Source organism: Silurus meridionalis, chromosome 22 (genome assembly GCF_014805685.1).
Source record: "Silurus meridionalis isolate SWU-2019-XX chromosome 22, ASM1480568v1, whole genome shotgun sequence".
NCBI lineage: Eukaryota > Metazoa > Chordata > Actinopteri > Siluriformes > Siluridae > Silurus > Silurus meridionalis.
This window is the reverse complement of record NC_060905.1, coordinates 8,397,918-8,422,310: the sequence shown is the minus strand read 5'-3', so window position 1 is coordinate 8,422,310 and position 24,393 is coordinate 8,397,918. Positions and strand designations below refer to the sequence as shown.

The window sequence follows — 24,393 nt, the reverse complement described above, 5'->3', positions numbered from 1 at the left end:
CTTGCTGAAATATCCACACTCTTTTCATTTTCAGCTTTCTGGTAGATGGCAGCAGATTTTTATCCAGAATGTCCCAGTACATTTCTCCATTCATCACTGCCTTCAATAATATGAAGTCTGCCAGTTCCCCTTGCTGAAAAGCAGCCCCAAACCATGATGCTTCCATGATGTATGGTGTTCTTGGGGTGGTGGGCAGTGCCATTTCTTCTCCAAACATGGTGTGTAGAATGACTGCCAAAAAGTTCAATTTTGCTTTCATCTGACCATACTATAGTCTCCCAATAATCCACAGGCTTCTCCAAATGCTCTTTTGCAAGCTTTAACCGAGCCTCAACATGCTTTTTGTTCAGCAATGGAGTCTTGCGTGGTGAGCGTTCATGGATGCCATGGCGGTTCAGTGCATTGCTTATAGTTTTCTTTAAAACAACAGTACCTGCTGATGCATGGTCTTCCTGAAGTTCTGCCCGAGTGGTTCTTGGCTCTTGGCGAACTCTACTGATTATTCTTTGGACTCCTCGGACAGAGATCTTACGTGGAGCACCTGATCGTGGCCGGTTTATGGTGAACTGATGCTCTTTCCATTTCCGGATAATGGCCCCCACAGTGCTCACAGGAACATTCAGCATTCTGGAAATGCTCCTATAACCATTCCCATCAAAATGCTTTTCAACGATAAGATTACGAAGATCCTGAGAGAGTTCTTTGCTTTTATCCATCATAAAGTCTTTGCTGTGTGCCTCCTGGGTAATGAGAAGCCTTTATAGGCCATCAATTAGGACTAAAGCAGCTGATATCAATTAGTACTGATAGGGGGCAGGGTTTCTCTCTCTCAATACCGACAAATTTCATGTGATCTCCTGGATTTCTATGCCATTTTGCACCTTGTTACCTTCATGTGTTCAATACTTATTCCCTGTGTCATTTCACTTTATTTATTATGACTCAACTTGTATACTTAAATGTTCTGATTTCTTTGTATGAATTCAATATTTGGCTTGATGGCTACATCTGGTGTAAACTTTGTGTCAATAGCCCTCTTAGAATCCCCCTTACTGATAAAAATGCTGATGTGTCAAATACTTATTTTCCCCACTGTAAATGTAAGTCTCTCTGGATGAGGGTGTCTTCCAAATGCCATAAATGAAAATAAATAATGAAAATAACAATAGTGTGCTTATGCATCTTCTGTGCTTGGTCCCATATTAATAATAATGGTGAAGTGTAATGATATATAAATCAAGGTGTGGAAGGAACAGCACAGATTCAAGAGACTGATTGTCACTAGTCAGGTATATGGGGCTAAATAGACAATCCTGCAGTTTAAAGTGTTCACCATGCAGCACAAGTACCAGATGTTTCTGGCATAATTCGGAAGTGCAAGCCAGGCCTGAACCAATCAAAGCTTGCAGCACTCTGAGAGATTTACGATGACCAATGGGGTGTACTGGATATGGTAAGCATTTATGCCAATGTGATCGATGTCTGACGCGTTGCACCTTATGCCAGTGACTGCTGCTGTATTTCATAGAGGGTGTGTACTCAGCAGCTCACCCCCCACCTCTCTCTCTCTCTCTCTCTCTCTCTCTCTCCGTCACTGACAGATTTCTGCAGCTGCAGATAGCCCTGCCTCAATCAACTTAGCAATTCAAGTGCCGCTAGATGAAAGGCTGAGCGCACCCTTCTGCAAGTCAGGGCCGGCGCCCGTCTTGAAGGTTAAGTCAATTACAAATTACAAGTCACTACTATGATTCAATCTATCATTACTTTTGCAGAAGTTGCCAGCAGCATGAGTGGGGCGGACAGCAGCTCAAGAGCTACAGAGGATGCTGCTGAATCCAATAGAAAGTTTTAACAGAGATTGTAAGCCTAGAGAAGCAAAGTTATGCATACCAAAACAGAACGTGCCAAATGATGCATAGGACATTAACAAAGTCCTATGAAAACTGAGTAATAATTCCGAATTTAGTCAAGCAGTTAATACCAAGTGTGTGTGTGTGTCTATCAGTATTCAGACCTCATATGTAACTACACACTTAAGTGCTGCATAAAAAAGGTGTGTGTCTCAGTTACCTGCGATTCTGACCTTGGGCACTGCTTATGCTAAGTGCAAAATTTGGCTTGAGCAATAAGCAGTGTCTGACAGATATCAATACAATATGGCACACTGAAATACAGAGTGCCATAATGTTATTTAGAAATTGCTTAATTCCATTCAAAGGCAATATGAAATTAATAAATATGACACCGATAATTCATTTATGATATGATAGCTGTTCAGTTCTCAGAAAGGCATCGTAATCTGAGCCATGGCTGAAATTTTTATTAATCAAGTGTAGCAATGACTGCTTGGTCAGCATATACTGGGGACACGTTCTTTTTCATATAGAGTGGATAATACACCAAAACATACAACCTCAATTCAAAAGAAGTTGGTATACTTGTATGAAAAACAAAATTAAATGATTTGCAAAATCAATATTCTATTTGCAATAAAACAAAAATCATCTCAAATGATTAAACTGAGAATATATGCCAATATGGGGAGAATATAAGGAAGAAATGCGGTCATTTTAAATTTGCTGCAACATGTCTCCAAAAGGTTGGGACTGTAATTTTGTTAGTATCATTTTGCTACGAAGTCATGCTATTGTAATAGATGCAGTATGCAGTTAGCTTTGTCTTGCTCAAATCTGCAAGGCCTTCCTGAAAAAGATGTTTTCTGGATGGAAGCATTTGTTGCTCTAAAACCTGTACACTATATACATTTCAGCATTAATGGAGCCTTTTTAAATGTGCAAGCTGACCATTCCACAGGCATTAACACACTCCCATACAATCAGAGATACGCCTTTGAACTTAGAGATCATGATAACAAGCTGAATTGTCCATGGTTTTCAAAAAACAAAAAAAAAAAATAATTTCGATTCATCTGTTTTACACTTTGCCTCAGTACATTTACAATGAGTTTTGGCCCAAAAAGGATGGGTGCATTTCTGGTTCATGTTCACAAATGTCCTCTTCTTTTGCACAATCGAAATTTAACCTGCATTTGTGGATGACATGGTAAACTGTGATCACAGACAATGATTTCTGGAAGTGTCAATGAGACGCGTTGCAGTCATCAGACATTTTTTCCTTAACATGGTACATTTTCTCAGTTTAAACATACCGTATATGTTTTCAATATTTTATTGTGATTAAAAATTTGTGTTTGAGATTTGCTAATCATTGCATTCTGTTTTTATTTGCATTTTATACTATGTCTCAACTTTTTTGGAATAAAATATAATCCAATAATGCCTTGTGGATGGTATCTTTACATCATGCATATCATTAACTGTAAATCAAATTAATATTTTTGGTGTCCTGTGCTCTCAGAAGCTGCAATTCGATCACATGTTTTATTACTGTACCTCTAGTTCATTTTATAAATTAGTAGAATGTGCATGATCAAGTTCAATCCTATATAAGCTATGGGGGTGGAAACCATATTAGAAAATAAACCACTGATTAATGTGAGAATTATAGATACTACTTACTACAATTCATTGACAATATATTTTCTTTTGCTTTTTAAATTTGGCAGCAATGACAATGTGAATTTTCTTCTTCAGACTGCATTTTCTGACTCAGAAGTCAACAAGTAATTTTATCCCTGTTATCACCGGATTGAAGACAGGAGCTTGTGTTTAAAAATGTTAGTCTAGATGCTACTGGAAAACTCTGTCTCAGGCAATCTCTGAGGCATATACTACACACAGGTCATTTTAATAGTCTGCATGAATTGCTCAGATATACCTGAGAGAGCCCAACTTTCCTCACATAAATACTGATATATGAAGTCCTCAAAACTGAAGATGACCGTATGTAACTTTAGGCTGGCTTGATACAACTTGGAGTATTATATGTTCTATAGATACTCTATAGAAAAATAAAGGATGTCCTGTACCACTTACCTGTCCCTCCACAATCCATTTAGAGATAGACGTTTTCCCATCATCCCCTGCCCGGAATTTCAAAGTGGCAGAACGTGGGCTGATTTTGGATATTTGGAGGTTTGAAGGAGGTCCAGGAAGTTCTGGAATTACAAAGATCCACTATAAACCTTTTACCTTTAAGAAATTCTAAGAATCAATTGATAGGAAGAGTGAATCATTTTTGAACTACTTCATTTATTGCATTATTTAAATCATTTCTAGGTACGTTCTTAAATAAAATCCAGAAGGTGTACCATGGAGCCCTTCAAAACTCTTTTCCCTTCAAGTGCTGTGATAAAAAGGCTGGCTTTTAATTTTGAGAAACTTTGATGGAATTACATTGGAATTAAATCAAATAACAGACGATAGCCGTGCATCTGTCTGAAATCCCCATTGAGTTTCATAGCTGTCTGTTCCTTTAATGTCTCACAATATGCCATTTATCAGCAGGCATTACCGCTCCAGCTTGGCATTCAGCCACTCAAACATTTGTCTCTTTTCTCTGGGAGAAAATCATCTTCTGAGCGAGTTTAAGTGAATCTTTCTCCATTGCAGCAGGATTTGATTTATAGATGAGCATGTACAACAACTTGCCAGCTTCTAAGTGAAAAAGGCCAGCATAAAAGATAATTACTCATCTTCATAACCACAAGCTGGGGATGACTAGCTCCAGGATGAGTAACACAAGCTCTGTTGTGCGTTCTCGTGAGGAAATGGCAGTTTACTGGGTAGTAACAGGGGACGCATGAAGAAATTGCTGATTGCAAATACATCACAGTGAATAATTCTCTTTGTAATCATAGAATGACATAATATCCAGAGTGAGGTGCTGTATAAAGGGTAGAAACACAGCTAAATGAGGCTGATTTGAAACAACAGTCTCATGCCGCAAACATAATTAGGCAAAGATATGTTTATGCAAACACCTAATTTTCAGAAATGTTCTGCTTATTATTACATCAGGAATAGCCAATGTGTGTAAATGATTGCTGAGAGTGAAGAAAATAAATTTGAGTTGAATCTGAAAGGGTTTGCTTTGTGGGAAACATCTTACCTGGGGGCACACCAGAGGAAATGGTGGAAGAAGAGAGTGTGCCCATGCCTGCACCGGTCATCGCTGCCACCTCTAAGGTGTAGGTGGTGAGAGAGGTGAGGCCGGTCACCTTGTACTCCAGGGTGTTGTTGGACATAGTGCGTTCTACACGTGACTCCTTTTTGCCCTGAGCCTCCCAGGACAAAAAATAACCTGAAAAAAAAAGAAAAAAAAAAAACGTTGCTCAGAACAGCACTTGAGTCCTTGAGTCATAACCACTAACCAGCAAACAGCTGCTGGGAATGAGACTACTCCGAAATCCTCATTTCATGAACTCCAAAGTGTGACAAATGCACTCATGGGTCTTAGAGCAGAGAGCATTTTTTTTTTCAGAGGTTCCAGTTAGAACTAAACAATCTCATACTCTCTGCTGGGTGAGCTTGTGGAGTGACGGGTTCGGACCTTGGACCCCGTTACCTAACCTGGATCTAACTGAGACTAATAGCCAGCAGAGGTCCTGTGTAATTTGCTGTTTATTGGGAGTATTTTCCACCACAGTCAGCACTGTTTCCAATCACTGAATGTCCTGTTCCATTGAGGCACTCATAAATCAAGCTTTGCACTGAGACGCCCAGCTTGAAAACAAGCATACAACATTCAAAGGGTACCGATGCTGTGTATACTGATATAGACAAGAGCCGTTCCTTCTAATGCGCTTCTAATCTCATCCGTCTCTCTGCCCTTAATCTACATTCAATGCCTTTCCTTCACGGGGGCTGTTTAATCTATGTCCAGTATCACCGTGTTGCTTACACATTCGTCTTCATCTCTTTTTCTCTCTATTGAGTGTATGTGGGAAGAAGCCTTTCATCTTGCAGGAGCCGCTACATCTTTTGCCAGATAAGAACACTGCAGGTTTTTTTATGCATTTCAAATTTCTTCATTTCTGTTGGTAACCAGTAATTGTGAGATGAGATGCACACACACACACACACACACACACACACACACACACACACACACACACACACACACACACACACACACAATCCTTTTCAGAGCAGAGCTTTTGGTACTCAATTGTTTTTGCCAAATCTGTTTTGTTTTTTGCACTGAAAACAGTTATACAAATGACATAAATGTAATAATTTCCTTTGTGTGAGAAATCAATGTATATGCATTAATATACCTTTACAAACAGTGGCATATTTAGAAAAGAAAAAAAAGAAAAAAAAAGACTCAGGTGCTGTGCTGGGTAATGAAATGCTTGGCCACAGAGGGGGAGGGAACTGGTTTTATTTACACACAAAATAATGTAATTTTAAGAAACAAATGCTTTGGCTTTGCAGAGTGTTTGGCTTTTTCAATAGCATCTTCTGATCATGTGAAAATATGACAAAGGATTTTGGCCAGAAGGGAGGAATCCTGTTGACTAGGATAATACTGGGCTTTATTTTTTAAAAACATCTGCTTCCCAAGGGTGTTGTACCGCGAGCGATGAGCTGCTGTTTGACGTGGGAACACAACATGTAGGACAAAAAACCCACCTGTGATGATGCCGTTTTTCTCCACAGGCTCCTCCCAGCTAACTCGCAGAGATGTGTCGAGGATTTCAGTAAAGCTCAGACGCCCTACAGGGCCTGGAACTGAGGTGTAAAACACACACACACACACACACACACACACACACACACACACACACACATAGTCAACACCCACAATGGAAGACTGTCACAGAGTTTACCCTCCCTAATGCTGATTTCTGACACATTGCACTGCATCACCAGCTCACTACAGCAACAACTAGTGATGAGCTAATCAAATTACCCTCACTTGTAAAATTATGGATGCATTTATGCACACCTTGAAATGTCGAAGCATGTTGACATTATATTTCTGGAACAATGCATTTAATTAATGTCACTTTTTAAACTTTTGACAATTAGTATTCCACACCTTGCCCTTTATAGCCGAAAAAATGGCAGCAGAAGCCCCCGTGTAAAGTCACACTTCACAGTGGCATAGAATATTAATTAAAGACAAAAGCAGGCACAATTTTGGTCTTTAGGCAATTAATGAGCACAAGAAGTTCCAGTAATGGCTTAGATGTGAAGTAAAAGGAGTAGGACGCGTGGTCGGTACTCACTGTCCTCGTGCGTCTGGATGAGATTCGGAGTGCTGCGAGGGCCGTTTCCTGGCGTGGTGAAGCACAGCACTGAGGTCAGGTACCAGGTAAACTTCTTCAGGCTATTGATGTAGCCCTGATGACGTGTACCATGGTAATCAGGGGTGATGGTCACCATTGTGGTGGCTTCAGGTGAGTGTTCAGGCCAAGCCATTAGCTGACAGTTAGTGAGACAGATAGTGAAAGTGAGATAGATAGAGGTGTCTTTCAGACAGGACTCCAAACAATCTTACTGAGTTTAGATTCACTCACGCATGGTATACCGGTTAAGAAACAGAGTTTGAAACTAGATACAGCAGTTTGTGGGATATTTTCTTTATCAAAACACTGCATATGTATTGTCTGCTCTGTAATCCTGTGCTTAGATTGGTTTTCAACCGCTATTTGCACCCAATTAAAATTTGTGAATTTAAAAGATGTGGTTTGGTTATATCCTCCACACAAAGTAGCAATGAGAAATAAATAAAGGGATTACCTTGTAACCTTGATTAATGCCATTTATGAACTGCTGAGGTGGCGGATTCCAAGTAAATTTTATGGTGGTTGAGTTGACAGCAATAACCTCAACATCCTGAGGGGGTGCTGTGGGAACTAAACAAACAAAAGGAACTCTCAAATGACAGCTATATAAATAATATAATCATAATGGCAGAACAACACTAAAGGTATGTATTATTGGATTTTTGCCCATTTTGATCCAGTATATTGACATGCAATTATATAATAGAGCTTAATAGCTACACTGACCTACTTTATCACAAGTTCTCCATCCTGACTCTTACAATTGGCTCACATTATAGGCTCTCACTTATGCCCATTGTATTATGACACAAATCTGGCTGTATGCATAAATTTGGGTAGTGATCAAGTTTAAATATTTGAAATAAGCTAGCATTAGTTGATTATGTGACTGAATTAAAGCAGTCAGTCTCTCAGTAATAAACATTTATTTACTTTAATAAACATTTGATTATTTCAACATCTATCACGTCCTTTTCAGCTCAGATGTTTTCTGTGTTTTTTTGTGGCTATTTGAATATTCTAGGTCACTAGGCAAGTGCTAGGAGTCTGAGAGATCTGAATTATGTTGCAGTTCCTCAGTGAGAGTCGCACAGTAGGAACAAATCATGCACATAAAAATGATCTTCACTTACAATCAATTATAAATTCTGAGTATTTTCATTAATTCACATTTATGCTTTTGTCAAATAAAGACAAGTGCAATATCCCCAAAATCAAGCTTGCCATAGGACCTTCACGTGGGCCGAACTCATATGCAACGCTGATGAAAGAGCACATAATACCTTAATAGGGATTTCACTGTAGCCTTCAACATTACTTATTCCATACACCTTTGCCTGCTGAGACATTTCAGCTGTGAAATGATAATGGATAAGAATGACTCGTCTTCTTTTCATGTCCATATTCCTAAAGCAGGCTAATAATTGGTTTGGAGAAAATATGGTAGCAAAAAGCACTTCAAAAGGTCTCTATGTCCACTTTTAGTATTAGGAAAAAAACCCGGCAAGAATGAAAGCTAATGTCCTGGATGCAGTAGCGTTTGGTAAATAACCACTTTATATCTGACGTCACTGGATGCTCTCAATGCAAAGTCTAGACTGTTCCTTTACAATATATGCATGTTAATGTGCATGTTTTAGACTCCTAACTGCTTTGCCACAGTTCTTTTAAACCAGGTACATTTCAAGGAAAAGGTACGTTTTTTGGACAGTGGTGTAGAAAAGGCCAAAAGCCATGACCACTTGAAATAAATTCCTATTTAAAGCGTCAGAAATAAAGAGGTATTCACGTTTGTATATAGAATAAGAATATAAGTATTGCATGGTATTGGTGCATTTTTAGCTCTGAGATATTCAGTCTTTTCAAATCATAAGCTGAAGTAACAAACACTTAATTTATATTTGATGGCCACTCCAAAAGGCCAGAGCTAGACAGCTAAACAGCTGTGCAGCAGCAGGAGGAAAATGCCTGATTTAAACAAAAGAGTTTCTTTCATTCTTTTTTTCCTTTTAAGACAGATTGCTCTTTGTTATTATTTTCTTTGACATGTGGTGAAAGGGATTTCTTAGCATACAATATACTGTAGGTCAACTGCTTGTACACCACCTACAGGATTTCAGACTATTTGTTTTACTGCATTTATTGCATCTGATAAGCAGTAGAAGTAAATTCATACTCTGTCATGAGTGCTATATTTTAGAGAATATCATGGCATACTGCCAGTCAGGCTTGTGAGAACCAATTAAAAGTCTGCTCTTAAAAGCTGTTAACAGATTCAAAATGCACGACTTTGTTACAAAATGGCCACTACCAGATTTTACACAATTAACATGGGATAACTGAGAAGCTAATTCAACCTGACATTTATTTAATCAAAATCATGAACAGTGGAAAGCCAAGTGTGTGGCACAGATTTTAACTTTCATCTCGATTCTGAAGCAATCCACCAAGAAATTAAGTCGGTCTGCCTAACATTTACGCTGCACAAAAAAACCCTTTTCAAGCATGATAAATTCAGCAAATGAAGTATCTCTGTGTGGTTTCAAGTACATTGGCTCTCAATCGTCTAAATGACCAATCAGATGTGTCTGCAATAGATTGGACCAGTATCCTAGTTTAATTGAAATTTATAGCAATGGATCAAAAGGGAATAATAGATGTAATAGTTTTGAACTGGATTAACATCAGCAGAAGTTTGCCGCTTGTGAAATGGAATGAAATAGCATGTCTACTTAAGGCCAGCCTGCGCTAAAACATGGTCTCTAGCCAGCTCTTGTCTTGCTGGCCCACTTTTCATTTGTGAGTTCAGCTTAAAGGAGAGAAGCTCTAAAAAAAAAAGAAGGAAAGAAAGAAAGAGTGATTGAGGTCTCACCTCCCTGGAGCGTGTACTCAGCGACAGGCTGGCTGAAGACACCGAGGCCAGCTCCTGTGTACGCCGCCACCTGGATCTCATACTGTGTCCAGATGATGAGCTCGGTGATGAGGCAGTAGTTGATATCAGGACTAGTGATGTTTTGCTGTTGGTACTCGCCAGGGAGCCCCGCCAGCCGATACCTGCAGCAGAAGGAAGAATCGATGAATCCATGAATGAGCAGTTGGAAACAATGATTTCTTCGTGAGACGCCGCTTCATTATAAGTCATTGCAATAGGCTGCAATAAGCAGCTCTCGCTCCTTTTTCTTTTTTTCTTTCTTCTCACTTAATGAATCCTATTCATCAATATACTGTGCTAGACACTATTTACAAGCAACCATGCTTACGCTTCAAGCTGATGGAGCTAAAAGAACAGTTGGTCAAACATCAGGAGTGCAGAAGGCGATAAGGGATTCACTTCTATAGGTCATTAACTTCAAATTTATGTTTATCTCGTATTATTCTACGATGGAACGGTGGAGGTGAGGTGGTGGAGTGTGTTGGCAGCCTGAGCAGATGGGTTCCCTGTCAGATGCTCGGTGTCTTCCCTCAGCTACAGGAGGCCTGTAGGGGATGACTGTTTGGATCTCCTCATGCTGTACAGGCTTTCATTGCTGTGCCGAGCATCTCAGCCCACATAGTGAGAGCAGCTGTGGGTACGAGCTGCGCTCCCCTAGAAACACTGCAGGCCCGGGCAAACACAATTTAGCTATCAGTATGCTCAGTCTCCCATCAGAAGGTGGGAAACATAAACCATGCCTCCAGGAACCTCAACTTAAACTGTGTGTGCACTGAACCCAAAAACTGCTGTTCTATTTACTATTACAACACTGGATTTATATTTCTGTAAACCCGTTGTTTTTGTGTTCAGGCTATGCAATTCAACTGAGACATGCTTCCTAAATTACTCCACCAGGAGGGACACACGACACAAAGTGCAGCATGAAATCAGTCCTTACCAAAAAACAGGTACAAGATCATTCTTTCAATGCATATGAATGGATCTAACAGCTTGAACAGCTTACATTATGTTGTTCGTAAACTAGAACACTGGAAAAGAAACACTCAGAGATACAGGCATCAAAGTTTCAAATAGACTTTTTGTACTCTTGTGAAGTTAGATTATTAGCCATCTGGTTAGCATTGGCACAGTTATGAATATGACTTAAAATCCTTTTAGAAATCTTGTCAGATTAGCGCTTGTTAGCTGTTGGCTAGCAGGAGGGATAATTATTGCTTAATATGACTACAAATTTGCAGAAATGTCTAAAGCTTGCTCATGCTCATATATACATTGCAATTACAACCACAATATTAACCATTAATTATTGGGACAAAAAAATGCTCACAGAATTGTGTCAGGTTGCAGTAAGTCATACTACTATATATATCCAAAGGGTAGCTCATATTACTATATACTGTATCCAAAGAGTGAATAGAAAGGACTTGCTCAGTATACGAAGCATAAAAGCTCATCTGGCAAGCACAGAGGATGTAGTGACATGGCATGAATGCTTCTGGAATGGGTTCACGAATCTTTATTGATGATGTAACTCAACAAGGTAGCAGCTGGTGAATTCAGAAGTCTACAAAAACATTCTGTGAGCCAATTAACATAGAATGCATTAAATCGGATTGAAATCAACTTCATAATACAACAAGACTCTCAGGCAAAACACACTTTTAACTCAGGCAAGTAAATATATACAATCAAACATAAAGAGATATTCACTTTGGCCATCTATTTAAATACTTTTGCTCACCTATACATTGACCGGTCTGCCATGTTTTACAGTCGTTAACAAATTTAGATATAAATATTAGGAAAGGAAAGCTGATATTCTATTCATTCTGTATCTTTTGATGATAAAACTAACTTTTCTTTATATACCAAAAATGTCCTTAAAATTGGTGTTCCAATACTTTCTTTTGAAAAGGGACTGTAGTTAGACTTACTGTATATAAGACCAGTAGAAATAATTGCAAGAAGTTGCAAGCGGTAAAACTGTGCATTGTGAGTGTATTCAGCTGTAATAACAGTCATTCAGCATGGTTTTCCGAGGTGTTTTATAGCCTACTGAAACACCTATATTCACAGTGAAGAATAGAGAGAGCGCATTGAACTTAAGTGACACTCTGTGGTAGCGAGACAGCAGGTCCCTACCTGAGGACGTAACCTCTGAGAACACCATTGAGCTGCGGTTCCGGAGGGGGCTGCCACTGCACCATAATGGACTGATTTGTGCGTCCGCTGGCTACTATGTTTTTGGGTGGAGCGCTGGGTGGCTCTTCCCGAAGCATCAATCTACAGGGGAGAATGGGAAGAACAAAAAGACATAGTTGAAGTAAGAGCACCGAATGCTCAGGCATTACTTCTTCACATACACATATACACATACAAGTGATCTTATGTAACCGATTTGCTGCTCGCTATTTATATTTTTTTCTGAACTCGCTCTGGGGCATAACAAAAAAAAAATTAGTGAATGTGAAAAACTATAACCCTCTGGTCAGAAGTCCATTTCCCAATCTGGCTCGCTACGATGCATCCGCCCACTTCATCAAAAGCACTCAAAGCTCTAGCTGTTTTCCAGGAAGAGCCTCCCTCGGCTTGGAGCACCCCAGGGTCCTCTGACCTGCGAGGTTACCACATTTTCAGCTGTTTATATTATCTGTAGCGTATGGCTTGGACTTAGTGACTAGTTTAGGCAATAATCGGTGCTGATTTGTCCTCAGATCATCTGTTCACCTTTGTTATGGGTGCATACAGCATTAGTATTTAAATGTTGTAACAAATAATTCATCCATCATCAAAGTTAAGGCTATTTATGTTGGAAGACAGGCCAATTTATCGCTTTCAGGGGCCTGTGGTGCTCACTTTCTCTCACAATATGGGCTCTGCTGGAGTTCGAGGAAGGTTAAAAGCTTAAAAGCTGTGGCCTTTTCGGTGTACGTACATGCTCCATAATGACATTTATCCCATCATGCGGCAAGAGTAAATAAAAAAAAACAACCTTAAGCTTCAAAGCCCTTGTCCTTTTGTTATTTCGATGTATACTTTGTGCATCTGGGGGCAGTCTGTCTGAAAGAGCAATTAGCCAAGATGCAAGCAAACATACAGACTATATAATTGCATGATAACTAAAAAGTAAGTTATAAGCATTAGTATCTTCCAAAACAACAGGAGTATCCATACCACCCAAATGTATGCTCTTTTTAATTAATGGCATATAAAAAAATCTATCAGAGCTGGACGCTCCATAAAGTCCAAGGGTTCATTCCGCCTTATGTATTTCATGCTAATGGACAGTTAAATCTGCATTAAATTTTAATGGGATCATTGGATTATTCAGATTTATAGGCACTGCCTTCCTAAAACTTCTTCCACTTGTTATTTCTCCCCAGAAGTCCATTTCATAAATTAATGCCCCCAATAACCGATACTGTGGTGGCTCTTGCTCTGTAAATCTGCCTAATCATGGCCATAAGGAAGAGCCGCTCTGCTCTGTTGGCTTTCAGATGCTTTGCCCTGCCCTGTCCTGTCCTTCAAGCAGTATTTACACATTTGCTACACATAGTCACAGTGAATCACTGGACATTAAACATCTGCCTCTGCGCATAAACAATGAAAAAAAGCGGCCATTAATTTGTGTATGGCATGCGCCACATATAGCCACTTGGGACGGCGGGGGCTAATGGAACGGCCTAAAAGAGTCTGGCAGCGTTTGAAACACAGCCAGTTAATCATGCCTGGTGTTTAAAGTCCACTGGTTATTAATGGACCCCTCCATCAACAGTAGAGATTGAGTGATCGCTAGGATTTTTGCATGTGGAGACCAACATTTATGGTAGGTTGTGGCAAGCAACCCTTGTTGAGCACAAAAACCCAGTGGCATAAAGCTGTGTTTGTATTTGTGTGTGTGTGTGTGTGTGTGTGTGTGTGTGTGTGTGTGTGTGTGTGTGTGTATCCACACACTCATTATCTGCTGTTCCGTTATGTTTTTATGGCCACGTCAGGCATTTACGCTTGTCTCTGCTTAATAAGGCCAGAAAGGACAGATGTGACAGCAAGCAGGAAGACATATGCCTGTAGGGAGAAGAGTGATTGGCTCCTTCAAGGCAACTGTCTCAGTCAAACTGTGTCCCCAAGCTGACTGTCTTCAGCAAAGTGTCTGACATGGTAAAGTTTGCTGTATTAGACACCTCTGGTTGCTGTATTAGACACTCCTGTTAAAAAAAAAAAAAACTTCAACACTTCATATTTGAGCAAAAGAGCCTTGTGTATCTGGATTAAACACCTCTGCCTGTACTTCCAGTGAAAAAATAATTGTATACAAAATATCAATTGCAATAGAGCAATGAAATTGCAGGGAAAAAGTACTTCATATATCAGGCAATTCTTTGTTCTGCTCTGTTTTTTTTCTCTCCAGGATCAGAGATTAAAAAACTCCCAATTCAGTTCTTTCTATTCTTTCTCATATAAGAATGGAAACACGTTCAGTCATATTTTTGTAGCTAAAAGTAGCTTAATTGTACTCGATGAACAAATAAGTGCAAAGGAGCAAATGGTTACACATTATTCATGCACCTGTTTTCTAACGAAACAAAACCCAGCAGTATCGGCTCGAGTGAAAACCCAGCCACGGCAATAATTGCAAAATAAAAGCAAAAAAGAAAAATTAAGTGGTCTGGAAGGGGCTTGGCGTGAACCTTCCGGGACGTGTTTCTTTAAAATGAGGTCATTCATGAATAAAAAATTAAATTTTTAGCTCTAGATGCTGCACCAGTATTTAACCTGGATGTCATGAATAATTTCAAAAAGCTAATCTAATTAATATGTGTCTGTGGAATGCAGCAATAAAAGTCTACCAACAAAAGTTTTGGCGGTTGCTTAATCTAAAGTGGCAGAGCTTTCATCACTGTTTTCTGATAAGTCAAAAATTATTACCAAGAGAGAACAGATGGAAGAGGCCACTGGTCACATCATATGGTTAGCATTGTGCTTGGCTGAGAATTGCAATAATGTCACTGAACATGATCCTTCCCTGGTTTGCTTTTACCAAAACTGTTTACTCACAATCACACACATTATAGAGATGAAAGGTTTTGCCTCTGTGAAATCTGCTACAATGTTGTTACCTATAAGATTCAACATCCTGTTTAGCTTGCTTGCTGAAATCTCAATGTGTTAAAGCCACTACATATATAGCTAGGCTTTGGGAACAAAAGTAACTAATTTCAGAATGAAAATATGCTATCGAGGGTGTGTGATAGCAGTTTCGTTCCTTTTCCCTGAGCAGAGGTGCCATGTTTTAGCATGTCTGGCACTGATAAGGGCTGCTGGTGTGAGCAGGACTGAGGTGTCTGCCACCCACAGCTCCAGGCTGTGTGGATGTATGCTGCTCCAGGCGCTGATTACAGCACAATGTGCGAGCACGAGCCTGCCACTCTGTGCCCGAACGGTACGCTTGTTCACCGCACACCGAGGGTGCTACAGGGCTATGACAGGAGAAATCACATTTAAAATCACAGTACAGTGGAGCTGTATAAGTGGGATATATTTATCCCTCCTCTATCAGAATAAGATAAGCAAAAGCATGCTGCTTCATGCTTGTGCTTCCAAATAAACGAATTGCAACTGTCAGCTAATTCATGCAGTGCTAAATTATACATATTTTACAAAATAGCAGTGCATCATGCTGGCATTGTGAGATAAATCCGTATGTCGAAATCTGAGCTTTCTCAGAAATATACAGACTGCAGGCTCCTGTTAAATTCTAGACAAGATCGTGGTCTTATCACGTTTCAGATCACAGGTGACTGATATAAAGTGTGAAGGGAACACCTAAGATTGTTTGCTTATCAGTGTCAAAAAAAAAAAAGGATTTTTTTTTTAATGGAACCGCAAACTAATGTGTTGTTACTGATGTGTTGCAAATGTGTCGTTACTGATGTTCCTTACCGATTTGTCTCACTGCTGTACTGTCCTTTTCCGACTTGATTGACAGCACACACTCGGAACTGGTAGGATCGTGCTGGAGTTAGACCGGTCACCTCGGCTATCGTCAGCATCGGATTAACATTTGGTAAGTAAACCCTCCATGGAGAATCTAAAATCGCAAGGGGTATTCGTTCAGAGACACACACACACACACACACACACACACACACACACACACACACACACACACACACACACACTGCTCAGAGCAGAGCAAATAGCTATTCAGTGTTAGTATAGCTGACTTATTTGCTCAGTATAGGGCTCTAACCGAGGCTCCTAATCGCACATCGCTTTCAAGCCTGGATTCCCCACTAGAACATGAGCAATTATTAATACTTAATGATCAGATCAAACAACATTGAGGCTCTTTAGAGAAATTAGCTTGAAAATTATACAAAGCATTGCACTGTGGATTTGTAATCAAAGCATATTAAAGCAGCACTACACTTTATTATAGGAGGCAGTGCGGATGGTGAACTACTAATAGGATGGGGGCTATTATAGATAATTTGTTCACAGCACTACAGATGTATGGAATGGAGGAGTTTGCTGTTGAAGGTAAATCAGAAAAGCAAGGATGGTGGAAATAACAGCAAGGGAGAGTTTGTAACGGCTGCAAATCCATATTTTTAGCATGACTATGCGTTAAAATCAAGGTTTTTTCAGCAAACTGTGGGGTGATTACACTTCACTGGCCATAACACTAGCATATTTAATGCAATAGTAAACTGTTTCACATTAAAAAATACAATTTTGGATGCAAGTGGCATTATGACATGGTAAAATGAGCAGATGTTTAGCAGCAGGCTTTTTTCTTTCGCTGTGGTCCAGGTGTTTTTGACATCCTAGGGGCATACAGCAGTGTTACACCCCCACCTTTGCCTCTATCTCTACCTCCACCTCAGCTCATTCCTCACTGTCCACTCACAACCTGAGCAGACAATCCGCTCCATTCTGGCACGATAGTGGTGATGGAGTGTCTCCACGCTTCTATACATCTCTGTTCTTTCACAAGACGGCACTCTTTAAGTAAGATCTACCTTCTTTATCTAGAATAATTTATCTTTATCTAAGCGCACTTAGCATGACTCTGACCCTCTCATGCCACCAGACAAAGTGTGTGTGTGTGTGTGTGTGTGTGTGTGTGTGTGTGTGTGTGTGTGTGTGTGTGTGTGTGTGTGTGTGTGTGTGTGTGTGAGAATGCGTGTGCACATGTACTCTTGGGGCTGAATGTCAACTGTAGCAACGTCGACTAGTCAACGTGACAGAAAAAAAGGCTAAATAGACCTTTTAAGCATTTGACTTTAATTGAACATTGTTGTTTTCGTTAGTGATTTTATGCTGACGTGTTCCCTGCAAGGTTTTTCACTCAAGCGCATTTTGGGAATACGTTCATTATTGAACACAGAAAGTATTAAGAAAGTGAAATCCTAGAATTGTGTTTTTTCCATGCAAGCTTTGGTATGTCTTGCACTGAGGATTCCTAAACTTTGAAAACTAGTATAAACAAAGAGTCATACAGCACCCTGTCATGGCACAAAGCGAACACGTACTGTTCTCTGAGAGCTCCACGATGTAATGCAACAGGGGGCTATTTCCATCAAAGGGCCTCATCCAGGAGAGGTGCACTCTGCGGCTGTCAGTGTCGTTCAAGCTGGCCTGCAGGTTCCGTGGTGAGTGAGGCAACTCGCTGTGTACAGAGAAAAGTCATACAAGTTTAGAGTCAGCACCCACAAACACAACCAGCATGCAATACAGATCTAAAATCCTCTTTTGAGGTATAGGAAACACTTCCAAAGTGAATCTGAGTCTTCTCAATGTGTCTTTTTAATGCTTTCCCTAACACTCTGCGCCGTGCCTCCCTTCGCTTTGGTTGGTCTGCTCCCCTTTACATGCTCTCATCAGGGTTCAAAGAAAATCACTCTAAATCCAAATTCCCCTGTTAATATTATTAGCTACACTATATGGATTTGAAAATACTATTCCACATGTTGGTCTAGTGGTTAGGATGCGGCGCTCTCACCGCTGCGGCCCGGGTTTGATCCCCGGTCAGGGAACCAACCCCAGCCACTCTCAGTGCCGGTCCCAAGCCTGGATAAATGGGGAGGGTTGGGAAGGGCATCCAGCGTAAAAACATGTGCCAAATCAAACATTTGGATGATCCGCTGTGGCGACCCCTAACGGGAGAAGCCGAAAGAAAGTTTTCCACATTTACCCTATTTGCTGTTATAATAACCTCCATTCTTCTGGAAAGATGTTTCAATATATTTTGGTGTGTGCTAGCAGAGTTTTGTGCTCATTCAGCCACAAGGGTGTTAGTAAAGTCAGATACCGATGTAGGCATCTTCCATTCCAACCCATATGTTCTTGGAACTGGCTTTGTGCATGGGGACATTGTCATGCTCGAACAGGTTTGGGTCTCCTCGTTGAAGTGCTACTGCATACAAAGTTGTAAACAATTGGGTGCCTCCAACTTTGTGGTGACAGTTTTTTGGGTAAGACTCACATATGGCTGGAAAAAAATCAAATGTTCCAATCCTTTTGCCCATCTAGTATATGCTTGTCGTTTTTTTTTTTAACAGAGTTGGCATGGTTTGGCTTCGTATTGCAGTCATGTATCAACACATCAACAGCACTTTCAGTCTCAGGAAAGTTTTCTAGTCTAAATTAAACCTAGAGAAAGAATCATTAAAGCTCCAGATTCCATCACTTCTCTTTTATTCTTTTTAACTAGGCAAGAAACTTTTGACGATCTCACACAAGGACCCCGATACGTGCCTTTGATCTTGTGCATGTCTGCTGACAAGAAAAAAGAAACGGAGAGACACGCATCCTGAAGAAGTGATACATTCTTCTACAACTATACACATTACATTCCACTTAAAGATTGTTAAAGCTCAGTTGTGAACTTGATTTTCTGAACAGAAAACAAAAGTCTATAAATAATGACTCCAGGCTGTAGTCAAAACGGTAAAGCCTCTTTATTAAGTAATTCTTAAGCAATATAACTGCTGCATGGTTAAATAATCTATTGCCAGTGGAAAGGAAATCGGACTAAAAAGCCTTTTCTGTCTAATGACATGGGCAGTCATGCTAGGTAGGTTGAGAATAGTTTCAATGCCTTATTCCACAGAACCCGTCTTCCTTGACAAACGGCTTCAACTGTTAATAAGGACCGAACATTGTCACAGACAATCCTAATCCTACACTGTGTATTCCTATATATGTATTCTCCACGAATCCGCACAAACAGATTAAAAAGATTATTTTGTTTAAACCTATCAATTTTTACCTTGAGGCTATCTTTAAATTATTAAGCAATACCAATCAGCATTTTATTATATGATAAACTCTGATCAGGAACCAAAGAGCAGCAGCTTTTAAAAAGATAAACACTTTCATCACACAATTTATAAAACTAAAACCGAAACCTCATAACATATACAACATCAGAAGATCAGAAGAAGTAGAGAAGCGAAAATCAGATGTACAGAAATACGATTAGCAGCCTGCTGCTTTCCAAATGTCTTTGGATGTTTGTGTTAACAGGCATCTGAAATATAAAAGCACTTGGAAACCAGATGGAAAGAAAACTGTGAGAAAATGTTTCCACCAAAAAAGACGTTAGTCTACAAGCTCCTGCTGGGAATTCTAGCCCACATCCGCAAACTACTGTAATACTCAAACCTGAGCTTAATGAACAAGTGGCTGCTGTTAAATACACAATGTTGTTTAACAGAGTAAATATGGGTATGCAGAGCGTACAGACTGCCCTGGAGAAAGTACAGACAAGAGCCAGACTGTGCTGGAGCTTTATAGCCAGAGTGTCAGAGTGAAGCATTTCCTGGCATATAAACCACGGCTCCAGCATTGCAACTGAGATAACAGATTACTAACTTTATTTTGATAAAAGATTGCTGAATACTTTCTTAAGATAACAGATTTCCAGTATTCACCCATGTGTCACAAAGTCCCAACATTGTGAGTTAGTATCACGCAATAAATGTTTCATTGGATCATTTCACCAGGCATCTACCGTTTTACATTCCTTCCCTGCTCCAGCACACACCCATCTCCCAAAATGACTTTCTGCACCATGTGTTTTGTGTCATCAAACGAAATAAAGCAGTGATTGAGACTTTTTGAAAATGCACAGAGTAATAGGCTCATTGTTATGCCACAATGTTCTTCCAAACCATAACATGAACATCAGTTTGGATAATTACACCATGCTTTTCATTAGAAAGGAAAATGTTTGGTAAGAGCATGAGTAGATGTCAAAAAAAGGCAAAATGGCAAATAATAAAAATCTATTCATATTTCAAAATGAAGAAGTGAACTCTCAATTTAAGTACCTTAACCAAACCCACATCTAAACATCCAAATGTGAAATCCAAAAGCTTTTGCTACACCATAAGTTAAAACCAACAGACCTCTATAATATGACAAAAAAAACAGCTAGAAAATAGAGGGAAGCAATGCTAACAATGGCATGTTAATACTGAAAAAGAAAATCCTGCGTAGATTTTTATTATTATTATAGTTGCTGTTTAGCTAATTGCACAAGCGGGTGTTAAGTAGCGTGTTAATATTGTAGAAAACGTCTGGATTCTGGAGTGTAAATGTGGAGATTTGGTTAATAAAGTCAGGTACTGATTTTGGGTAAGGAAACCTGGGGTGCAGTCAGCCTTCCAATTCACCCCAAAAGTGTCAGTAGGGTTGAGGTCAGAGATCTAAAGCAGGCCACTCTCAAGATCTTCCACTTGAACCTTGTAATCTTTCACTTGAAATGTAATAAATAAACTAATTAAGCTGTCTTTATGCACATGGGCATTGTCATGCTGGAACAGGTTTGGTATCTTAGTTCAAGTGAGGGGAAAACTTTATGCTACCGCATCCAAAGACTTCCTATACAATGGTGTGCCTCCAACTTTGTGTAACACTTTAAAGAAAAAACACATATGGGGGGAAAATGTCCAGTATTTTTTTTCAGGTAGCTTTTACACAGCTTTGAAATGTTTTATTCAAAGTTATTACTTTGTGTAGAATAACAGCAACTTTATTGAACTTTGAAACATCCTGAAATGAAAACATTTCATATATTCACAGAATTTACTATAGAGTTGAATCCAATTGCACATCATATATTCCTCATATTAAGTTATTTAGATCCATATGTCTTCTTCTTCTTTCAGCTGCTCCCGTTAGGGGATCCATATGTATTAATATGTATTAATGACAATTTTGAGGCATCAGTTGACACAATTTCACTTATTTAAAAAGCCCACATGTCAGCCGGTGTCATTTCTACTTTTTAAACTACTGTGCTATTCACCTTTGCTTACTATGTACATCTGCAGGCACCTTTTAAGCAACACGAAGCATTTCGAAGTCTTGTGATAGTGCATTAACAACACCGTTATATATTATTCTACAACTGTGGTAAAGTAAGAAACAAAAAGAAGTTTTATGATTTTGGTGTTCCTATGGATAACTAATAAAATATCTAATGATAAAGTTTTCTTTTTTTAATGTTTTTTTAATGTTTTTTTAATGTTTTTTAATGTGTATTAATGTGTATTTGTATCAGAATAAACATATTTATGATCTATAACTTTTTAATCTACACTTTACACCACACCTTACTGCACACTGACACTCATGGACAATCAAAAACATGCCTAACTTGTTTACTGTTTACTGTTGTTTACTGGTTAACTGCACACTGCCATAAACATTTTCTGTGTATGTGTATATATAGGTATATATGTATATGTATGTATATATACATATATATTTAGATATCTTTATATCTTTATTTATCTGCCTTCTTTTTCTTACTATATTTTTCTTAAATTTTGTTATTATATTTATATTTTTATTCCCCTTTTTACCCTATTTTATTCCCTCATGCCGGACCGTCGTTAAAAGCATTTCACTGCATGTCGTTCCCTGTATGTATGTGTATGTGACAAATAAAATTTGATTTGATTTGATTTGATTTGATATAATATCAAATTACATAAGCTGATTATATGAAATGTTAATGAAGGTACACTTTAAATTAGTTTTTAAAGACTGTTTCAATACTAATACTAATTTCTGATACTTTACATGATGTTAGATGGTAAGAAACATTCTGTCGCTGGGATTTGACCCCAGTTTGAAAGCTGAACCATGGAGTTCCCTTTTCATCATGAGCTTCACAAAGCCCAGATGCTCCTGAAAAAAAATAAGCTTTTTGAATGCTGATACTAAAAATATGCTTTTGAAAAAAAAAAGAAGGCTGAATCACCCTGGGAAAAAAAAAACCCGGAAAAGCGGCACACATCAAGCAGGACGGAATAAACAGGAAGCTATGGAGTGTGTTTGGAGCTTACATCACTTCCAGGCGTGCGGATTTGGAGTCATTGCCTGCGAGCGAAATCACATCGCAAGTGTAATCGCCTATATCCCCTGACCACGTCTGAGAGATGTGCAGGGAGCCTTGTTGCACGCTAATCCTTCCTCCTCTGGACTGGCTGACCACCTCGCCACCCTTCGTCCACACAAACCTGCACATGAGAGAAAGAGAGAGAGAGACAGGGTAAGAATGAATAGAACAATGGGATAGAAGTGATAAGAAGAAAAAAAATTTAGAGGTGAGGAAAAAAAAGTGAAAGAAGAAAAAAGTACAGAGCAAGAAAGAAATTAAAGAAAGATTTAAAAAACAAAGGAACAAAGACAGTTTATATGAGATAAATACAGCCACGATATCAAGAAGGTCAAGAGTGTAGAGAAAAACAGAATGAGAGAGGAAAAAACGAGGGCAGAGAACAGTTCGACAGAGAGAGAATGAGACAGAGGGAGAAAAAGAGGACAGGAGCAGGGAACGCATGAGTGCTTCATTACACTGATTTCCTGCGTATTAGCGCCGAATTAGGTTTGCAGCATAACGGATTGCATTTTGAATCTACTTAACGTCGCATGCACTGGCACTTCTAATTAACATTATACTCCGTATGGATGGGGCTAAGCTTGGCCTCGGGGAGCCGAGTCTGGACTCACAAGCGTCCAGAACTCTACAACACCACCCACCTGACAAGCACACGTCCATCATGTACAGCGCCACACTCCAAAATGGCTGTTGTCCCCTTGATGACACGTCGGTCCACTGGAGGCTGGGAAATGTAAGTGAGACCTTTGGGGAAGACACAGTACCAGACAGTCAACACAACCATACAGGTATAGATTAAAAAATGGTTACAGCAGCAAACTTCAGAATCACCAAACATGCCCAAGAACTAGAGTATTTCTTTTGCATTCCAATATTTCTGTATGTGAACAGCAGGTGGCCTCGGTTTAATCTTACAAAGCTGCCAATAGAAAGGCTGGTACTTGTAAGCAACAAAATGTTCCATGAACACTGCAAAGAACCAGACACACTCTTTTTATATGGAGTATGTTTACCTGCCACAACGACTTTAAATAAAATCCTGATAAAACTTTTATGGACAGGGATACTGTGGACTTTTGCCAATCTGCTGGCTATAAAAGTGTTTCTCACTCTGATACTGGAGTATAAAAACTGATTACACACAAATCGGGTACAAAATGTTTAAAACTATTAAAGATCATTTTAATGTGCATTTGACTAGTGAAAACATTGCAAAAGAATTCAAATTCTGACATGAGTATATTAGTATTATTAGACTACTTAAGTTTGTATAAACCCTGGTGACCCAGATTTAACCAAAGATTGACCAGTCGCTTCACAAGAAGTGCAAAGCCTCAATTAAAAAGCTGATCTTTTATACATCAAATTAAATAATGACCTAGAAATAATGCACAATATCTTCAAAAATTCCTGTCTTTCTTTTAAATCTTTTGTTTAATTCCAGTAAAAAAAACAACAACGGTATTTTACTGTAATCAAAGACTGTTCACTGTACAATATATTTTAGATGAATGACTGCTCTCTTCAATTTAACACCTGCTTAACACCCTGCTTCACCTCCCATCCTGTGAGATTACATCATTTAAATATGTTTAAAACAGATTCTTCTTAAAAAAAAATGAATACAAACAAATAAAGACTAATGTAGGACAACTGATCACTTAATGTCCTTAATTAATGCCTTTAGCTCTACACATTCATCACACTCTCATAACGGCATATCTCTCCTATTAGTTACACTGTTAATGAATAATTCATAGTAACTACTGAATAATCTGATTTAAGATAAATAACTGGATGGTAAGCTGTGACTGAATGGAGTTC

The 24,393-nt window shown here is 39.1% G+C and overlaps 1 protein-coding gene and 1 long non-coding RNA gene across 5 annotated transcripts in view; one reads left to right on the top strand and one right to left on the bottom strand.

Moving 5' to 3' along the window:
* The window catches only part of sdk1a (sidekick cell adhesion molecule 1a), a 235,178-nt gene that overhangs the window by 37,372 nt on the left and 173,413 nt on the right, over window positions 1–24,393 (bottom strand). For all 3 annotated transcript variants that reach the window (XM_046834551.1, XM_046834552.1, XM_046834553.1), the window contains 11 exons: window positions 23,211–23,313; window positions 22,514–22,687; window positions 17,687–17,823; window positions 16,092–16,239; window positions 12,294–12,434; window positions 10,089–10,270; window positions 7,671–7,786; window positions 7,157–7,352; window positions 6,558–6,656; window positions 5,032–5,223; window positions 3,957–4,078 (listed from right to left, as the gene is read on the bottom strand). In XM_046834551.1, the coding sequence (XP_046690507.1) occupies window positions 3,957–4,078; window positions 5,032–5,223; window positions 6,558–6,656; window positions 7,157–7,352; window positions 7,671–7,786; window positions 10,089–10,270; window positions 12,294–12,434; window positions 16,092–16,239; window positions 17,687–17,823; window positions 22,514–22,687; window positions 23,211–23,313 (1,610 nt within the window). The remainder of the gene's footprint in view (window positions 1–3,956; window positions 4,079–5,031; window positions 5,224–6,557; window positions 6,657–7,156; window positions 7,353–7,670; window positions 7,787–10,088; window positions 10,271–12,293; window positions 12,435–16,091; window positions 16,240–17,686; window positions 17,824–22,513; window positions 22,688–23,210; window positions 23,314–24,393) is intronic.
* On the top strand, window positions 5,809–21,681 carry LOC124375863. 2 transcript variants are annotated; one of them, XR_006923735.1, is made up of 5 exons: window positions 5,809–5,925; window positions 6,585–6,661; window positions 11,001–11,098; window positions 16,138–16,215; window positions 18,868–21,681. It is a non-coding gene; the product is annotated as an uncharacterized LOC124375863 (long non-coding RNA). The 2 variants fall into 2 exon arrangements; XR_006923734.1 differs by lacking the exon at window positions 5,809–5,925 and having other exon boundaries at window positions 6,527–6,661.